The 20595-nt window shown below is 34.8% G+C and overlaps 2 protein-coding genes across 3 annotated transcripts; both read right to left on the reverse strand.

Moving 5' to 3' along the window:
* Nucleotides 1–9439: 9439 nt before the first annotated feature.
* Nucleotides 9440–18570, reverse strand: LOC25500699 (probable monogalactosyldiacylglycerol synthase, chloroplastic). 2 transcript variants are annotated; one of them, XM_039828637.1, is made up of 9 exons: nucleotides 17555–18568; nucleotides 16827–16999; nucleotides 15613–15774; nucleotides 15383–15524; nucleotides 14479–14697; nucleotides 13140–13202; nucleotides 12984–13058; nucleotides 12442–12737; nucleotides 9440–9545 (listed from the first exon to the last, which is right to left on the reverse strand). In XM_039828637.1, the coding sequence occupies exons 1-8, from the start codon at nucleotides 18098–18100 to the stop codon at nucleotides 12501–12503; spliced, it is 1617 nt and encodes a 538-aa protein (XP_039684571.1). In that variant the 5' UTR covers nucleotides 18101–18568; the 3' UTR covers nucleotides 9440–9545; nucleotides 12442–12500. The 2 variants fall into 2 exon arrangements, with proteins under 2 accessions (XP_039684571.1, XP_039684572.1); XM_039828638.1 differs by lacking the exon at nucleotides 14479–14697 and having other exon boundaries at nucleotides 17555–18570.
* LOC120577374 (ER membrane protein complex subunit 4) lies at nucleotides 9589–11438 on the reverse strand. The gene is made up of 2 exons (XM_039828639.1): nucleotides 11142–11438; nucleotides 9589–9781 (listed from the first exon to the last, which is right to left on the reverse strand). The coding sequence occupies exons 1-2, from the start codon at nucleotides 11319–11321 to the stop codon at nucleotides 9605–9607; spliced, it is 357 nt and encodes a 118-aa protein (XP_039684573.1). The 5' UTR covers nucleotides 11322–11438; the 3' UTR covers nucleotides 9589–9604.
* Nucleotides 18571–20595: the final 2025 nt, after the last annotated feature.

The raw sequence follows: 20595 nt of genomic DNA on the forward strand, positions 1-20595 counted from the left end.
ATTTATTTTGATGGACTTCAATTTTTATATATATTGTTAGTAGAATTAGATGCATACTCCATTTTTTAATCATAATATAAGTGAAAAAATGACTTAAAAATTTAAAAAATCAGCATTATACGTAATATATTTTTTTATCCCTTATACGTGATACATGTTATCATTAGGTACAAATTTAAAATAATTATAACAAAAGAGACAAGTTTTCGTTAATATAAATTTCAAGATAATTATTAACCATGTGACATGTCATCACTGATATATATTATAAAATATTTATTATACATGAAACAAGTTGTCAATGTTAACCTTAAAAATTATTATTATACACGGGCGAAGTCGTCACTAATACAAATCAACTAACATCTACTTCTACTAATAATTGCTTTTATAGACGGGCGAAGTCATCACTAATACAAATCTACTAATATCTACTTCTACTAACAATAATAAAAATAAATAAAAATCAAAGTCCACCTGTAACACCCCGTTACCCAAAACAATAAATATAGCATAAATACATCAGAGTAATTTCACAACGGCATGTTACACGTCATTTTAAAAATTCTTAAATAGAAAATAAAACTATTTAAAAACAAATCAACTTATTATAACTGAAAACATAGCAGCGGAATAGTTTTCAGAATCCATCTCATCATGAATATTCAACAAAAGTCTTGGCATTAAAGGCCTAAACATCATCCAACATCATAGTTCAAAGATAATAAAAAGGCTCCACATCACAAGTTCCAAAATTTGATACATGGAAAGGAAAGCAACAACAACAAGATAAACAATATTCTCATCCCACGTATCAGAGCCCTAGACACGACGATGAGCCACCACCGACTACTCAGGATCACCTGCAAGTTACGCATAGGAAGGGCAACATTTTCAAGCAGAAGGGGTGAGATTCACAACAATAAGTATAGATATTAAAATCATCAAATGAACCTAACACCCTATAACTTCGAACATGTTCACTTGCAAATATTATAATTATTCACAAACCACAACAACATCATCATAATCATCCACTTAACAAGTAGGTATACAATGTATAAAATATCATCACCATCAACAATACACCAAGACCACAATGAATACACATATATAAGAATGTATATCAAGCATCAACATCAACAATACATCAAGACTCATGCAAATGACATGACCACTGCTAAGACACCATCTTAGACTTCTTAAATGAAATGCAATAATGCATGTGGTACCAATCAGGACCGAGGCCCTCACCGCTTTTGAATGGTTAAAGCATTCATCAGGACCGAAGCCCTCACCGCTGTTGAGCAACTAGTACTCCAGGACCGAAGCCCTCACCGCTGTTTTTATGCATATGCAATGGACCTACTTGTGTATATCTACATACAACTGACCATGCAATGCAACTCCATGTGACTCCACTTAACTAACATGTATGATTAACAATTAAACATACAATGCATTCATCATCATCAATCAGCATCAAGTCCAGCAATTCAATCAATCAAATAGTGCATAATTATATAACTATGCTTAAATCCAACAACATCATGATACTACCACTCATGCACGAAAACAACACTCAGGAACTGAGTAGCTCGCCTCGCGAACACATCTGCTCGCCATGGCGAGTTCACAAAACACTAGCTCGCCATGGCGAGTTCAAGGCGAACTCGAGGCGAGTGAAAAATAGGTGCTCTCGGGAAAAAGTGACATTTTCTCACTCAAACTTCAATTCTAAGTTCCCTATTCATCTTTTTAACCTAAAACTTCCACCATTCATCTTTAAAATCATCTAAGTACCTTAAACCACTCCCAAAACATCTTATAACAACTTTTCAAAAATCACATTTTGTTTGGGCTTACTCGCCATGGCGAGTTGGACTGCTCGCGAGGCGAGTAGTGATATTGCTCACTCGCGAGGCGAGACATGAATGCTCGCGAGGCGAGCGATGAACGTCAGTACGGCCAGAAAACTGGTTTTTCCCCAAAATCCCATTTTTCTTCCAATCACTCCCCAAATCAGTTTACAGATGTAAATTAACTTCCTGTATGCAACTGGAACCTATTTCTAACATCAAATTCATGATTACAACTTCAAAAACTACAATTTCATCATAAAACCCAAAATCCCCAATTTCCACCAAAACCTGTTAAACTCAAAATCAGACTTTAATTTCTACACTATTGAAGTAAACCCCACCCTTACCTTAGTTCAGAATGAAAAATGCACAGCAAAAAGGGTTCCTCTGGTTCTTCTCTCTTGCTCCTGGTTTTCTCTTCCTTGGCTTGGTTTCACGTAAAACTGTTTCTGACTCTCACTTCCTATTTTCTTAACTTCCCACTTAAGAGTAACTCCCTCCTAATTGCACTTAACTCCCCCAAATTCCTAATAACTCCAATTAATTCCCCAAACACCAAAATAATTAATATTTCATACTTATTTTTAATTATTATTAAATAAACCATATAGTAAAATAATGTACCACATAAAACATCCAAAAATCACATATATATAAATATATGCATAAACTCCACATAAATCACCAAACATCATATATAATAATATATATATATATATATATATATATACTCCACATAATAAAATTAATTAAATAAATAACTAGGGCGTTACAACTCTCCCCAAATCACAGAATTTCGTCCTCGAAATCTTACCTCAAGCAAACAACTCCGGATACGACTCCCGCATATTACTCTCCAGCTCCCAAGTCAAACTTTCACCAGTCGTTCCACCCCAAACGACTCTCACAAGAGGTATCTCTTTACCTCTCAAGGACTTCACCTTTCTGTCATCAATCCTCAATGGCATAGTCTCAACAGTCAAGTTGTCCCTAACCTGCACATCATCATCTCTCGGAATCACATGAGAAGGATCCGCAACATACTTCCGAAGCTGAGAAACATGAAACACATCGTGCAAGTTCGAAAGATGTGGTGGCAAACCAACTCTATATGCCACTGTACCAATTCTCTCTGAAATCTGATACGGACCAATAAACTTAGGAGTCAACTTTCTCGACTTCAAAGCACGTCCAACACCCGTCAAAGGAGTGACCCTCAGAAAAACATGATCACCCTCCTGAAACTCAAGATCCTTTCTTCGCTTGTCATGGTAACTCTTCTGTCGACTCTGCGAAGCTTTCATCTTTTCTCTTATCAACCTGACTTTCTCAGTAGTCTCATGCACCAAATCCGGTCCCAACACAACACTTTCACCCGACTCAAACCAGCATAAAGGAGTCCTACACCTCCGGCCATACAAGGCTTCGAACGGTGCCATACCAATACTCGAGTGATAGCTGTTGTTATAAGTAAACTCAATCAAAGGCAAGTGACTATCCCAAGCTCCACCTTGCTCAAGCACACACACTCTCAACAAATCTTCCAATGATTGAATTGTCCTCTCCGACTGACCATCTGTTTGAGGATGATAAGCCGAACTCAACTTCAACTTTGAACCCAAAGCGTCCTGTAAACTTTTCCAGAACCTAGAAGTGAACCTCGGATCTCTATCCGACACAATGCTAGACGGAACACCATGAAGCTTCACCACACTGTGAATGTAAATCTCTGCTAACTGTGCTACCGGATAACTGATATTAATAGGAATGAAATGTGCCGACTTCGTCAACCGGTCGACAACAACCCAAATAGCGTCATGCCCTCTCGAAGTGTTCGGTAAACTCGTTACAAAATCCATAGAGATACTGTCCCACTTCCACTCCGGTACATCTAACGGTGTCAACAACCCTGCAGGCTTCTGATGCTCAACCTTGGATTTCTGACAAATCAAACAGGCATAAACAAACTGAGCAATATCTCTTTTCAAACCGGACCACCAAAACAGTTTCTTCAAATCATGATACATTTTTGTAGCCCCCGGGTGAATACTCAACCTACTCTTGTGACTCTCCTCAAGAATCAACTTCTTCAACTCTTCATTGTCAGGAATACAAACTCTACCTCTGAACCTCAACACACCCTGATCATCAACTTTGAAATCACTATCCTCAGTGTCATTACCAGAAGTCATCAAATCAACAAACTTCAAATCTTCTTTCTGAGCTTCTCGGATACTGTTCAAGAAGTTACTATCAATTTTCAACATTCCCAACTGTATACTCTGGGGTGACAATTCACAGACAAGACTCATGTCTCTGAACTGTTCTAGCAACTCAAACTCTTTCACCATCAAAGCAGACATGTGCAAAGTCTTCCTACTCAAAGCGTCCGCAACCACATTGGCCTTACCAGGATGGTAATTCAAGCCAAAATCAAAATCTTTCAGTAACTCTAACCACCTCCTCTGCCTCATGTTCAGTTCCTTCTGGTCAAATAAATATTTCAAACTTTTATGATCACTGAACACCTCAAATCTGGATCCGTACAAATAATGCCTCCAAATTTTCAAAACAAAAACTACCGCAGCTAACTCCAGGTCATGTGTAGGATAATTCTTTTCATGAACACGTAACTGCCTAGAAGCATACGCTACCACCTTACCCTCTTGCATCAGAACACCACCTAAGCCCAGCTTAGATGCATCACAGTACACAACAAACGGTTCTTCTGGTTTAGGCAAAATCAAAACAGGAGCAGTTGTCAATCTTCGCTTCAACTCATTGAAACTACTCTCACACTGAGCATCCCACACAAAAGACTTACCCTTACAGGTCAACTGTGTCAACGGAAGAGCCAACTTCGAAAACCCTTCTATGAACCTGCGGTAATAACCAGCCAAACCCAGAAAACTTCTTATCTCAGTTACCGACTTCGGAGTCTCCCATTGTGATACCGCATCAACCTTTGAAGGATCCACTGCAATACCACTACCAGAAATAATGTGACCCAGAAAACTTACTTCATTTAACCAGAACTCACATTTTGATAACTTGGCATACAACCTCTTTTCCTTCAACACTTGCAACACTATTCTCAGATGCTCTGCATGCTCCTCCTCATTCTTGGAATAGATTAGAATATCATCAATAAATACCACAACAAACTTATCCAGAAAAGCATGGAAAATTCGGTTCATGTACTCCATAAAAACACCAGGCGCATTAGTAACACCGAAAGGCATCACCTTGTACTCGTAATGACCATAACGTGTCCTAAAGGCCGTCTTCTGCATATCCTCATCCTTCACCTTTATCTGATGGTAACCAGACCTCAAATCAATCTTACTAAATATCTTAGCACCAACCAACTGATCCATCAAGTCGTCAATTCTAGGAAGCGGATACCTGTTCTTGATCGTAACTTTGTTCAACTGACGGTAATCTATACACAGTCTCATACTACCATCCTTCTTCTTTACCAACAACACCGGTGCTCCCCAAGGTGAAACACTGGGTCTTACAAACTTTTTATCTAACAGGTCCTCCAACTGTTTCTTCAACTCAGCCAACTCAGAAGCTGACATACGGTACGGTGCCATCGACACCGGCTTAGTTCCTGGAACAAGATCAATTGAGAATTCAACCTCCCTCTCTGGTGGCACATCAGGAATCTCGTCAGGGAATACTTCTGGAAATTCATTCACTACAGGTAAACCATCAATCACAACTTGATTTTCCACCGACAAAGACGCCGTCAAAGCAACCACTGAACTACCTTCATTCAACAACTCCTACAACTGCTTCGTAGTCATAAACTCAGCTTTAATCTCCTCTCCGGCAGAAGTAAAGTACACCGTCTTACTAAAGCAATTGATATGAACATGATTATTCTCCAACCAGTTCATACCAAGACACAACAAACAAACAACAAGACAACAACAAAAAGCAACAATAAAGTTGACACTATATCCTAGGTGGCTCAACAAGACTCTACTACTTGGCCGGACGGACCAACCTGCTCTGATACCAAATTGTAACACCCCGTTACCCAAAACAATAAATATAGCATAAATACATCAGAGTAATTTCACAACGGCATGTTACACGTCATTTTAAAAATTCTTAAATAGAAAATAAAACTATTTAAAAACAAATCAACTTATTATAACTGAAAACATAGCAGCGGAATAGTTTTCAGAATCCATCTCATCATGAATATTCAACAAAAGTCTTGGCATTAAAGGCCTAAACATCATCCAACATCATAGTTCAAAGATAATAAAAAGGCTCCACATCACAAGTTCCAAAATTTGATACATGGAAAGGAAAGCAACAACAACAAGATAAACAATATTCTCATCCCACGTATCAGAGCCCTAGACACGACGATGAGCCACCACCGACTACTCAGGATCACCTGCAAGTTACGCATAGGAAGGGCAACATTTTCAAGCAGAAGGGGTGAGATTCACAACAATAAGTATAGATATTAAAATCATCAAATGAACCTAACACCCTATAACTTCGAACATGTTCACTTGCAAATATTATAATTATTCACAAACCACAACAACATCATCATAATCATCCACTTAACAAGTAGGTATACAATGTATAAAATATCATCACCATCAACAATACACCAAGACCACAATGAATACACATATATAAGAATGTATATCAAGCATCAACATCAACAATACATCAAGACTCATGCAAATGACATGACCACTGCTAAGACACCATCTTAGACTTCTTAAATGAAATGCAATAATGCATGTGGTACCAATCAGGACCGAGGCCCTCACCGCTTTTGAATGGTTAAAGCATTCATCAGGACCGAAGCCCTCACCGCTGTTGAGCAACTAGTACTCCAGGACCGAAGCCCTCACCGCTGTTTTTATGCATATGCAATGGACCTACTTGTGTATATCTACATACAACTGACCATGCAATGCAACTCCATGTGACTCCACTTAACTAACATGTATGATTAACAATTAAACATACAATGCATTCATCATCATCAATCAGCATCAAGTCCAGCAATTCAATCAATCAAATAGTGCATAATTATATAACTATGCTTAAATCCAACAACATCATGATACTACCACTCATGCACGAAAACAACACTCAGGAACTGAGTAGCTCGCCTCGCGAACACATCTGCTCGCCATGGCGAGTTCACAAAACACTAGCTCGCCATGGCGAGTTCAAGGCGAACTCGAGGCGAGTGAAAAATAGGTGCTCTCGGGAAAAAGTGACATTTTCTCACTCAAACTCCAATTCTAAGTTCCCTATTCATCTTTTTAACCTAAAACTTCCACCATTCATCTTTAAAATCATCTAAGTACCTTAAACCACTCCCAAAACATCTTATAACAACTTTTCAAAAATCACATTTTGTTTGGGCTTACTCGCCATGGCGAGTTGGACTGCTCGCGAGGCGAGTAGTGATATTGCTCACTCGCGAGGCGAGACATGAATGCTCGCGAGGCGAGCGATGAACGTCAGTACGGCCAGAAAACTGGTTTTTCCCCAAAATTCCATTTTTCTTCCAATCACTCCCCAAATCAGTTTACAGATGTAAATTAACTTCCTGTATGCAACTGGAACCTATTTCTAACATCAAATTCATGATTACAACTTCAAAAACTACAATTTCATCATAAAACCCAAAATCCCCAATTTCCACCAAAACCTGTTAAACTCAAAATCAGACTTTAATTTCTACACTATTGAAGTAAACCCCACCCTTACCTTAGTTCAGAATGAAAAATGCACAGCAAAAAGGGTTCCTCTGGTTCTTCTCTCTTGCTCCTGGTTTTCTCTTCCTTGGCTTGGTTTCACGTAAAACTGTTTCTGACTCTCACTTCCTATTTTCTTAACTTCCCACTTAAGAGTAACTCCCTCCTAATTGCACTTAACTCCCCCAAATTCCTAATAACTCCAATTAATTCCCCAAACACCAAAATAATTAATATTTCATACTTATTTTTAATTATTATTAAATAAACCATATAGTAAAATAATGTACCACATAAAACATCCAAAAATCACATATATATAAATATATGCATAAACTCCACATAAATCACCAAACATCATATATAATAACATATATATATATATATATACTCCACATAATAAAATTAATTAAATAAATAACTAGGGCGTTACACCACCAAAATTTCATAATCGTCCTTATTAAAACTCATTATCTTCTTAATTTCATGTGTTAACTTTAAAAGATTTATTATACACGAAACAAGTTGTCACTGTTAAACTATTATCATACAAGGACGAAGTCGTCACTGATACAAATACACTAACATCTAATTCTGCTAACAATATATAAAAATCAAAGTCTAGCAAATTTTCATAATCATACTTATTAAAACTAATGAATAGTAATTCGACATTTTAATTGATGACTTTTCTAAAAAAAATTCATAATCATCTAATTCTGTACCAATACATTAACATTGCATCTCAATTGTCTTTTCTATATTTTTAATTGATTTTAAGTGTCTTCTACTAATTCAAAAAAGTTTAAATTACCTAATCAATGCAATTTTACTTTATTCTACCATCAAACATATAATACACAAATAATTTGACATTTACTTTACATTTACATAAAATTCAATTATATCAAAATTCTTATTAAAATTTAATGATCTTTTACAAATAACAAACATTTATTGTACCCGTGCGTCAGCACGGGTTTGTTACTAGTAGAGACGATAACGGTAAATACAAAACCGGCAAAAAAATTTAATCTTATTATACTTTTATTTATTTATTTTTGGTCGAATCATAATTTAATTTTGATAAACAGTTTGTTTTTGATAAACAATTAGACACTGCTTTTTTTGGAATAGAAGAATTAGTTTTTTTATAGGTGAATTAAAAACAACTAGTGTTTACTAAAATAAAATTATTACATCCTCGTAAACTTAGCTCAGTTGGTTGGGACAATGCATAGAATATGCAAGGTCTGGGATTAAAATTCCGGCCACTATAAAAAAAAAAATATATTACGGTGGTTAATAAAAATCTAGTTTTTTTGGTGAATTAAACACAAATAAAATGTCATATAGTTATAGTATTTAATGTGTTAAAAATTATAATAAAAAAAAAAATTACAGTCTTTGCATTTTATAAGATATTTTATATTCATTTTTGAAAAAATTACGGTCTTTGCATTTTATAAGATATTTTATATTCATTTTTTGTTATTTTAACTTCATTCCAATTTTAACATGCTGCACAACTACTTTACCATGGCACTACTAGTGTTCATTTTATATTTACAATTTTGAGGAAGAATTTAATTGGTCTCGCTTTGGTCACTTAATTAAAAAAAGATTGATTGAGTACTTTAATTTTTTTTTCGTATCGTTTTGGTCCCTTCTGATAAATTTCCGTTAAGTTTAATATAAAGTGTGCATAAGTGTTACCTTGTCATTGGGCTATGAGATTTTTCTTTACAGTATTAAGATTACCTAACAGGCAATAATATAAACATGAACTGAAAAAGTCAAGGGAACAAAGAATGCTAAAAAATAAAATAACCAAAATTATTAATTTTATTTTTATTAATTTCAAATGAGTAGCTAAACATCAATATCCAATTGGCGGGAAAACATATCCTCATTTTTACTAGTGATACACCACCTTTGCTGCCTTTTACATTTTGAACAAAACACTCCTTTGAAAAATTAGCCTCAGTGTGATTAAGCTGTACAAGAGAGATAGAAATGATACTTACTTTTTCCAACACTCTGTAAGGCACTTATGGGTTGCCAAAGAGCTGAGAAGGTAATACCAATACTAAACAAGTGAACAGTATTACCAGCCATCCACATCATTAACAAGTTCTTAAATGGTGCTTGTGCAACTTCCCAAGCTTTCTGTTTCCAATAATAGAATTAATCAATAACAATTACAATCAGATGTAATAGTAATAGTTAGTTACAATAATTAGTTACATAAACTTATCAGTTATCCGCCAGGGTGGATGCTAATTATTTTATTTTTATTTTTTCATTGAAGTTATTTGAAAAGAACTACTAGGTGAAAAGGATAAACCAAAATCTCACCGAGCTATGAATGTTGAAGTTGCAGCAAAATTTGACTGATGAACTAGACGTGGGGCAGTTCCATAGTAGGTCATCCTCCACAGCGGTCCATGTTTCACCAAAAAGCTATAGCTTTTGGGAATTTGATTGAACGGCCAAGGTGTGTGCTCAGACCACAAATCAGTAATAAATACCTGCATGGCATAAACTACAAAGTGTAAACAAAACACAAGAATTTTACATAATCAATTCACTGTAGAGGCAGATTAATTACAACTAGCTATTAACTGGAATCAATTTTACATAATCAATTCACTCAAACTCAATTTCTTTCACTGCATAACCAAACATCCACATAACCTATTTCCATCTCACTCTACTAAACTCTCTAAAATAGCTTACAAAAACAACTCAAACGTTCTATAGAAACACTTTAACCACATTACTCAATGCACAAAATATGATAAACAGTTCATTTAACCACACCCTAACTTTTTTGCCTAAAAATCCCCTTGCTCTTAAACAAAAGCATCATATTTTATTCCTTTAATTACCTCAATAGCACCAAAACTATAGCCTGTCCCGTGGTTTCTGACACATGTCAGTATCCAAGACCAATACAACACTGACGCATGTGATTACATTTGATTAGTAATTTATTACCATCAAAGTGTCAGTGTCATGTCCGATGTATGTTTTAGTGATTCAAAGCTAATTACATAAAAATCAACTTAATTAAATTAAAACACCTGATAATCATCGCCGTATTCTTGATAAAAAGCAGCTTTAATCGCTTCAGCAGAAGCACGATGACCACCACCAGTATCACTCATCAAAATCAAAACCTTCTTCGCTTTCTTCCCCTCACCACTCTTCAATCCCAATCCTTCATCTTCCACACCAACCCCATTCCCATTTCCACCAACATCATTCCCCTCACCCTCACCTCCACCAACACCACCACCACCACCACCGTCACCTCCATCACCTACAACTCAACTCATAAGAAAGGAATGGAAGGAGACCGACTGAACTAAATTTTTTACTAATATAACTAATCATTATAACACTAATATTATCGTGAATAAAAGATTATAATAAATTCAAAACAATATAAAAAAATAAAATAAAAAATACAGAAATTATACATACGTTACACTAAATTGAATTGAAGAAGAGAGGGGAAGCATGCCTGAGATTTCCAATTGGATTCAGCATCTTTCTTTTGGCGACTAAGGGTAGAATCGTCTTGATTGAGGGAAGCGCGTGAGAAACCGGGAGGATCGATGAAATCGCGAGAAGTTGAGTTATCGGAGAAATCAACGGCCCATCTTCGTCCTGAAGAACCCATCACACCCTTTCCTTTATCCATTGAATTGAATCGCTGAAGAAGGAAGAAGGGTTTATTCAGATCGCGAAATTTAATACTTCGCAGTGATGAAACAAACTACGAAAGAGAAATATGGTAACTCCGTGATTTTATATAGAGACGATAACGGTAAATACAAAACCGGCAAATTTTTTTTATCTTATTATACTTTTATTCATTTATTTTTGGTCGAATCATAATTTAATTTTGATAAACAGTTTGTTTTTGATAAACAGTTTGTTTTTGATAAACAATTAGACACTGCTTTTTTTGGAATAGAAGAATTAGTTTTTTTATAGGTGAATTAAAAACAACTAGTGTTTACTAAAATAAAATTATTACATCCTCGTAAACTTAGCTCAGTTGGTTGGGACAATGCATAGAATATGCAAGGTCTGGGATTAAAATTCCGGCCACTGTAAAAAATATATATATATATTACGGTGGTTAATAAAAATCTAGTTTTTTTTGTGAATTAAACATAAATAAAATGTCATATAGTTATAGTATTTAATGTGTTAAAAATTATAAAAAATAAAAATAAAAATTACAGTCTTTGCATTTTATAAGATATTTTATATTCATTTTTGAAAAAATTACAGTCTTTGCATTTTATAAGATATTTTATATTCATGTTTTGTTATTTTAACTTCATTCCAATTTTAACATGCTGCACAACTACTTTACCATGGCACTACTAGTGTTCATTTTATATTTACAATTTTGAGGAAGAATTTAATTGGTCTCGCTTAGGTCACTTAACTAAAAAAAGATTAATTGAGTACTTTAATTTTTTTTTTCGTATCGTTAGTTAAGTTTCCGTTAAGTTTAATATAAAGTGTGCATAAGTGTTACCTTGTCATTGGGCTATGAGATTTTTCTTTACAATATTAAGATTACCTAACAGGCAATAATATAAACATGAACTGAAAAAGTCAAGGGAACAAAGAATGCTAAAAAATAAAATAACCAAAATTATTAATTTTATTATTATTAATTTCAAATGAGTAGCTAAACATCAATATCCAATTGGCGGGAAAACATATCCTCATTTTTACTAATGAGTAGCTAAACATCAAAATTATTAATTTTATTATTATTAATTTCAAATGAGTAGCTAAACCTTTGCTGCCTTTTACATTTTGAACAAAACACTCCTTTGAAAAATTAGCCTCAGTGTGATTAAGCTGTACAAGAATACTCTCTCAATAAGCTTCTTTGTTTAACTAGCTCGTGCATGTCATGGACAATTCTGAACACAGAATCAGGCCTTGCTAGTTTTAATGCATTTTGGGACATTTCTTTTAGTTCATCGGCCTTCGGACCAAACCAGTCCGCAACAATTTTCGCTATCTCCTTAGGCAATTTAGAGTACTTTCCACATCCATTTTCAACTACATAGGAAACATTGCCAGCTTCCTGAAATAAAAGGAAATGATGTAAGTTCACAATCATATTCAAGCACTTTGGTGTATATGCAGACCAATCTACTTTGGAAAAGATTCCAAATCAAGCTTCCATTCATGGCATATAAGGGGTATTTTCGGTGTCAGGTTACAACTCTGAAATTACTTTCATCGATTAGCCACAATAGTGCAAGCTAACTTTTTTCAAATAATAATTCATGACAAGGTCAAGAAATGGCAATAATAAGAACCACATTACCTGCCCGGCAATGTAATCATTTAAAATAATAGGTAGGCCTCGAATCATGGCCTCTGCAATTGTCCCTGGGCCTGCCTACAGAAGGAAGAAAAAAGAATCCATCAACAGCTGTCATAATGAGGTAAGAAAAAAATAGCCTCGACAATGAGATCCAACCTTTGTAATAATGCAATCACAGGCTCCCATGCATTCTTCAATTTTGGTAACGAACCCCTTGACCTAAAACATGGGTAAAAACAATAATTTAGGGGATTCCATATCTACATGTATTTATTTACCCCAGACATCTTCTACTTTAACTCATAAGAAAGAAAATTTTCATTTCAAATAAATTAGATCAAAGTTGTGAACTAAGTAAGTCTAAAATATTATAATTTAGCTATTCGTTGTACAATGGGTAGAGATTAGGTTCTCACCCTAGAAAGTTTGCTAGGAGCAATTAATCAATTTAGAGCCAATCTTGCCGCTCATCAATTATAAATTAAAAACTATAACTCTCATTTTCACATCTTTAATTATTCTGGGATCCCAATTGTCTACTCCATTTTCTTACTTGAATACTCTCTTAATTGAGACAGGGGTGGGCATGGTTCGGTTAACCATATTAACCAAACCAAACCGAACCGAAGTGTTGAAATGGTTCGGAATAACCGAACCAAACCGTTTAAAGTTTGGAACTAACCGAACTGAACCAAAATTATGGTTCGGTTAACCGTTTTCTTGCCTATTAACCGAACCGAACCAGAACCAAAATTAAGCTATTTTAGGTAACCATATTAACCGAACCAAAATCAAATTATACATCATATTCATAAAGCTATTTTAGGTAAGTATTCGAGTAAATTTGTGAAGAATAATTCAATTAGTCAATGAAATCAAAAGTACCCTATTTTTTGAAAGAAAAATCAATCAAAAGTACCCTAAATTCCACACATCGCAACACAATAATAAAACGGTACTGCATATGCATGAAAGCTGTAAAAATTTACACAACAATCCAAACATTTGAAAAAGAAAAAAAAAGCGGTGCTTGTGAAAAAATGATGAAAATGAAAAAGAGAAGAGAAAGGTTACGAACCAGAGGCAAAAGAAGTAGTGAAGAAGAAGCCATCGGTACAGTTGATGAACTTTTTTTAAAAAACGGTTCGGTTCAATAACCAATGTAATGGTTCAGTTAATTTTAGTTTGGTTCAGTTCGGTTTAATAACCAATGTAATGGTTCAGTTAATTTTAGTTTGGTTCAGTTCGGTTCAGTTTTTGGATATTTTTGCCCACCCCTAGAGACAGTAGACACATGCCCATAATTCACAAAGTAGTCATTTTTTTTATATTCAATAGTACCATGAGTAACATTTTTTTGCTCACAGGTTTGCTTCAAAAGTTCAAACATTGATCCTAAAACTAGACAACAGTCTATCATGTAATAAAAGTATAGAACATGCAAATACTGGTTCAAGTAAAATCACAAACACCGGAACAATTAATTCATCAATACCTTCACTGGAATCTTCCAATCAATAGAACTGAGTTTGTTAGCAAGCTTCTTATTGCGACCACAGATCACAAGAATCTGACCTGTGGGAACCCCCTCGTCATTTAATAAATCTCCAAGTGCCCGAGCAGTAGCTTCAATGGGACCCATGCCTTCACCACCCCCCATCAATAATACAGCAGGAAGATCCTCATCCATCCCTAAACCTCTCCTCAGTTCATCCTATTAGAAAAGCTTGACAACGTCAGCATTACTTGATATAAAAGAAAACCAAATTGCAGAAACATGAAACAATTATGTGCATAGCAGCCAATCAGTGAAAGCAGATACCAATGAAATGCATGGTTAATATATCATCAAGCTTTGATTAAAAGTAAAAACAGTGAAACTACCAAATTTATGTCTAAAGAGAGTGAAATACTAGCTTGCATGTGCATCAACAAGTTTCATGTCTGCCATCATGTACACTAACCTAAAATTGATTATAGTATTGAACCATTAAAAATTTGAATTTTGAGAATTTGATTTTTGCTATTATTCACTTCTCCATATGCTGCTACCTAAGGAAAATATTAAATGTAAAATAGGGTGAATTCTACATCCGTCCACAGTGAACCATAATGTTAACAATAACAACAGTCAAGTCTTATCTCACTGGGTGGGACCAGCTCAGATTAACATTAGATGTGGAATTAGTTTATAGAACAGATTAGATTAAAATAATGAACCTCAAATAATAACTAAATAGCAAAATCAGGGCCATGGTTGTAGTCAACAATACATGCCTACCCTTAGCATACCATATCTCATTGTATAAAATAATTCTGAAAAAGTCATTCGGAAATGTAGTTTCACTACAAGTTGACCAATCATGCCATAACTAAAAGAAGTTAAGAACATGGCATACCTTTGGCCGAACAGGCTTTATAAAGGAAGGTCTAACAGGTAGGCCGTAAATCTTTATTTGGGTTTGTTGGAGTCCAGCTTTCATTGCTCTTTTGGCAACATCTGTAGTTGGACAATAACATCTAGTTACAAGCTTGTGAAACCTAAAAAATACAAAAAATAAAATGTCAAAATGAGATTATTGGTAATATTTTGGAATAGAAAATACTAAAAAACAAGAACTAAACTAACCATGTTGGATGGCACGTGCTCAAATCTGTAATAACTGTGGTAAAAACAATCTTATCTAAAAGACCCCTTGACCTCAAAATGCGAAGGGGAACATGTTGCATCAGTGGATGCACACTGATTATTATATCAGGCTGATACTTCATTAACCCTTTAGCAACCTCACTGTAAAAACATATAAGATATACTTAACCTCTGACATGTAATATATACGTCATAAGATAAGAGCTAGCGTAAATAAAATTAGTTTCCAGAACAAATAATATATGCGTCAACACTGGCAAATTTCAACAACTTCTGCCAAATATTGATTACTGCTAACATAATGTACTATATCTGTCAAATATTGATTACTGCTAACATTAATGTACTATAATATTCTCTTAGAATTTGGTTATAGCCTAACTCAAACTTTTACAAAGCTGGCTAGCAAGGTGAGGGATGCTTCCTACTTATAAAGTTATTTAAAAGATTTTTTATTCAATGTGGGACTCTTGACAGACTCCCTTCACGCTCAAGATTTGACATATGGAGCATGGCCCGGTAGTGGGAGACCTGATAGCTGGTGTCCCGATAGACCTTGGAAAGGCTCTGATACAATCTTAAAATTTAAGTTTGGCCTAACTCCATCCTACAAAACTAGCTTGTGAGGCAAGAGATTCCTTCCACATATAAAGTCGTTTACGGGCCTAATCTTATCCAATGTGGGAGCACACTGCAACTGAAGGCAATAAAGAGGGCAACTGATTGAGATTGTCATGCACTATATTGGTAGGAGCCAGTCAAATATCAAATCAGAACCTTGCTGAAATACTGCTGAACTACCATGCTCTCATTTTTATTGAAATGATGAACCATGTATTGTATACTTATGGTTTAGACACCCAAAATCTGTATATTGCACAGGAACAAAAATCCATGTATGATGTGTTGGATAAAAGAAAATAATTTATCTCCACCACTAGAAATCCAGTCCATAACGACAATGAAACTATTCTAATATAACATGTTATATTGTTTGAATGATCCTATGGTAATAAACAACACAAATAACAGGGTGAATATTAGACCAGTTAATGCCCCACCTTTCATTTATGTGTCCCCTCATAAACTTATCAGTTATCCGCCAGGGTGGATACTAATTAATTTATTTTTATTTTTTCATTGAAGTTATTTGAAAAGAACTACTAGGTGAAAAGGATAAACCAAAATCTCACCGAGCTATGAATGTTGAAGTTGCAGCAAAATTTGACTGATGAACTAGACGTGGGGCAGTTCCATAGTAGGTCATCCTCCACAGCGGTCCATGTTTCACCAAAAAGCTATAGCTTTTGGGAATTTGATTGAACGGCCAAGGTGTGTGCTCAGACCACAAATCAGTAATAAATACCTGCATGGCATAAACTCCAAAGTGTAAACAAAACACAAGAATTTTACATAATCAATTCACTGTAGAGGCAGATTAATTACAACTAGCTATTAACTGGAATCAATTTTACATAATCAATTCACTCAAACTCAATTTCTTTCACTGCATAACCAAACATCCACATAACCTATTTCCATCTCACTCTACTAAACTCTCTAAAATAGCTTACAAAAACAACTCAAACGTTCTATAGAAACACTTTAACCACATTACTCAATACACAAAATATGATAAACGGTTCATTTAACCACACCCTAACTTTTTTGCCTAAAAATCCCCTTGCTCTTAAACAAAAGCATCATATTTTATTCCTTTAATTACCTCAATAGCACCAAAACTATAGCCTGTCCCGTGGTTTCTGACACATGTCAGTATCCAAGACCAATACAACAGTGACGCATGTGATTACATTTGATTAGTAATTTATTACCATCAAAGTGTCAGTGTCATGTCCGATGTATGTTTTAGTGATTCAAAGCTAATTACATAAAAATCAACTTAATTAAATTAAAAAACCTGATAATCATCGCCGTATTCTTGATAAAAAGCAGCTTTAATCGCTTCAGCAGAAGCACGATGACCACCACCAGTATCACTCATCAAAATCAAAACCTTCTTCGCTTTCTTCCCCTCACCACTCTTCAATCCCAATCCTTCATCTTCCACACCAACCCCATTCCCATTTCCACCAACATCATTCCCCTCACCAACACCACCACCACCACCACCGTCACCTCCATCACCTACTCTCAACGAAGCGAATCCAATCGGCATCCTCTCACAATGAACCCTAACAGCTCTATTAAAATCATGAAGAATATTCCTAAACTTATAACCACCACCGCTATTGTTTAAACTGAGTGAAACGGTGCGTTTTGATGATGATGCCACACGTGTGAGGTTGTTGAAGGAAAGATAATTAGAAAGAAGTGAAGCTGGTGAACATGCTTCTGAAGTTAGGTTAAGAAACGACGACGTATCGAGTGTGAATCGACCAATTCGTGAACCTAATTCAAGAACCGCATTGGGTTCTTTTGTAACACGCGTAGCTGGATTATACATAATAGGATAATTAGTTTGCGGGTGGAAAAATGAAACCCACCGCCGTCCGTTTGCTTCAACGGTTAGTTCGGGTGACGGGTTATTCGGATGCCGGTTTGGTTGGACGGTTTGCACGGTTTCAAGAGATGAAGTAGAGTAATGCAAGAAGATAAATTTTCGAGATCAAAGAAATTCAAGAAAGTTGTAAACTGTAATCTACTCTCAAAAGAAACCAGAAGCTTGAATATAAGAAAATATTTGTAGCAAACAATTTCAATATTTCACGAGCTTAAGAAGAGAAAGGTTGTGTATGTGAATTTTACTATATAAACATCATTTCCTTGCTGTTTCAAAACTATGTTCATGCATAGAAAAAAATAACCCCAATGTAAAAGTGTAAAACTGAATGAAAAATGATTTTGAAAACAAAACTGTGGTGCTTAGATTGATTGAAGAAGCAGCCGCCAGTGGAAGTGTTTGTTTGTTTATACGTAGGGAAGTAGAAGAAGGATGCGGGTTGAAAAGTAGGGTTATGTTTGGGTTGGTCTATATTTTAGCCCAAAAATAAATACAGCTAATGACTTTGCTATTGGCACCCTACTTTTAGATAAGCCAAAATGTTTAGCTTTTAATTTGATAAGAACATTTGCACAGGAGGTATGAGAGCTAACATACAAAACTGAAAAATAATAAGATTTTTGATAGAGACATGATAAAGATATATCCTTTTATGTTTGTTGGCGCTTAAGACAGTGAAACACGTTCATGTTTGGCTTATCGAGATAGTTCCTGAGATGATGCAAGAGTTATTGTCATGTGTTGTACATCCGTTTTGAGGCGTCATGTGTTGTTCTCTAAGGATGTGTTTGGATCGAGGGTTTAGGAGGGGATAGGAGGTGAGATTTTACTTTTCTTTTTTAAATTACGGACCATATAACATATTTTTTTAAAATAAATTAAGTGTGGTTGAAGTCTTATATGATCGTTTACCATATTACGGACCATATTAATATGTTAACTTTTAAAAAAAATATTTCATAGTGTCCGTAATTTAAAAGTAAAAAGTAAACCCTCCCCTCACTTCCTCTCCTAAACCCTCTGTCCAAACACATCCTAAATGTAGAACAGGTAACGACAACAGTCCTTCAATGAATCGAATTTCTAAAATAGTCTCTAATTGTGCATTTCGTTAGTCAAAATAGTCTCTGACGGTAATATAGTCCTGCAATGCTGACATGCACTCTTTTTAAATAGAGACTGACATGATAGTAAATAAGTACTTATACGAATTGATATGACAATAAGAAAATATATTCAAGGATTAATATGACGATATTAACAAAGCATTTTAAAGTAAGAGACTATTTTGACTAACAAGTAAACCACCAAATTGATCAATGTATTTGTAAGTCATTCTCAAATTAGTCACTGACTCTATTAATATTTCAAATTAGTCTTTATCCTTGCCAAAAGTTTCTCAATTAGGTCCATGTATTTGTAAGTCATTCTCAAATTAGTCACCGACTCTATTAATATTTCAAATCAGTCTCTATCTTTGCCAAAAGTTTCTCAATTAGGTCCATGTCTTTATGTTTTTGTCACTTAATGAGAGACCAAATTGAAAAACCTTTGAAAAAGACAACGACTAGTTTGAAATATTAATAAAGTCAAAGACTAATTTGAGAGTGACCTACAAAGACAAAGACTAATTTGGTGGTCTACTCCTTGTCTAACATAGTGCACAATCATCGACAATTTTAAAATTTTGATACATTGAATGACTATTGTAACTACTCGTTGCACATATTTAAGATCAAAATGACTATTACGAAATAACGATGTATACATAACTTATAAATTGAAAATAATATTAATAACGAGAGAATGATAACTAGTGTCCCAAAGACATTGGTTAAGCATCCAAATCAAGTAAATTTTTATGAAAAAGTTGTATAATCATTACTTGATCAAAAGTAACATCTTATATTTCCAAGATAAAATTTTTATTTGTAGATTTCTTAACCATTGCTCTCAAGGATACCGGTTAACAAGAGTCTTATTTTTATTTTGTTTGATTGAATGTATCCCTCCTTTTACTTTCGTCCTGTACTTGTACCAGCCAAAGAAAGAAATCTTATAGTCGTGTACTTGTTGACCGAGAGGCGCACACACACAATTGGTGGGTGCTACAAGAGGAAAAGAAGAAACGCACAGTTCGCGCTTTCCCCTGAACTGAACTGAAGCAAGCAACGCACAGCAAAATTTGGCTTCGTCTCAGCTTCCAGATCAGCATTCCCTATCCTTGGGAAAAATAAATTAAATATTGAAAAGCACACGTTACCCAACATGTTGGATAATTTTTTTATTTTATTTTTTCAATACTAATAATTAATATCGTTTTCATTATAAAAAAACCATCCTATTAAAAATAAAAAAACTAGTCATCCTGTGGCCGAAATTTGAAATCATGTCAAAATATAAAAACAAACCAATCCATATTTTAAAATATGTTTATT

The sequence above is a fragment of the Medicago truncatula genome, chromosome 8, assembly GCF_003473485.1.
Source record: "Medicago truncatula cultivar Jemalong A17 chromosome 8, MtrunA17r5.0-ANR, whole genome shotgun sequence".
Classification (NCBI taxonomy): Eukaryota; Viridiplantae; Streptophyta; class Magnoliopsida; order Fabales; family Fabaceae; genus Medicago; species Medicago truncatula.

Excerpts from the sequence above, each read along its gene's own strand:
- LOC25500699 (XM_039828637.1), bottom strand. The coding sequence starts at position 18,100 with ATGTATAATCCAGCTACGCGTGTTACAAAAGAACCCAATGCGGTTCTT. Across the intron at positions 17,000-17,554 it reads AATACGGCGATGATTATCAG|GTATTTATTACTGATTTGTG; the intron begins GTTTTTTAATTT and ends TATGCCATGCAG. Across the intron at positions 13,203-14,478 it reads ATTGGAAGATTCCAGTGAAG|GTCAAGGGGTTCGTTACCAA; the intron begins GTATTGATGAAT and ends CCCATGTTTTAG.
- LOC120577374 (XM_039828639.1), bottom strand. The coding sequence starts at position 11,321 with ATGGATAAAGGAAAGGGTGTGATGGGTTCTTCAGGACGAAGATGGGCC. Across the intron at positions 9,782-11,141 it reads AATCCAATTGGAAATCTCAG|AAAGCTTGGGAAGTTGCACA; the intron begins GCATGCTTCCCC and ends TATTGGAAACAG.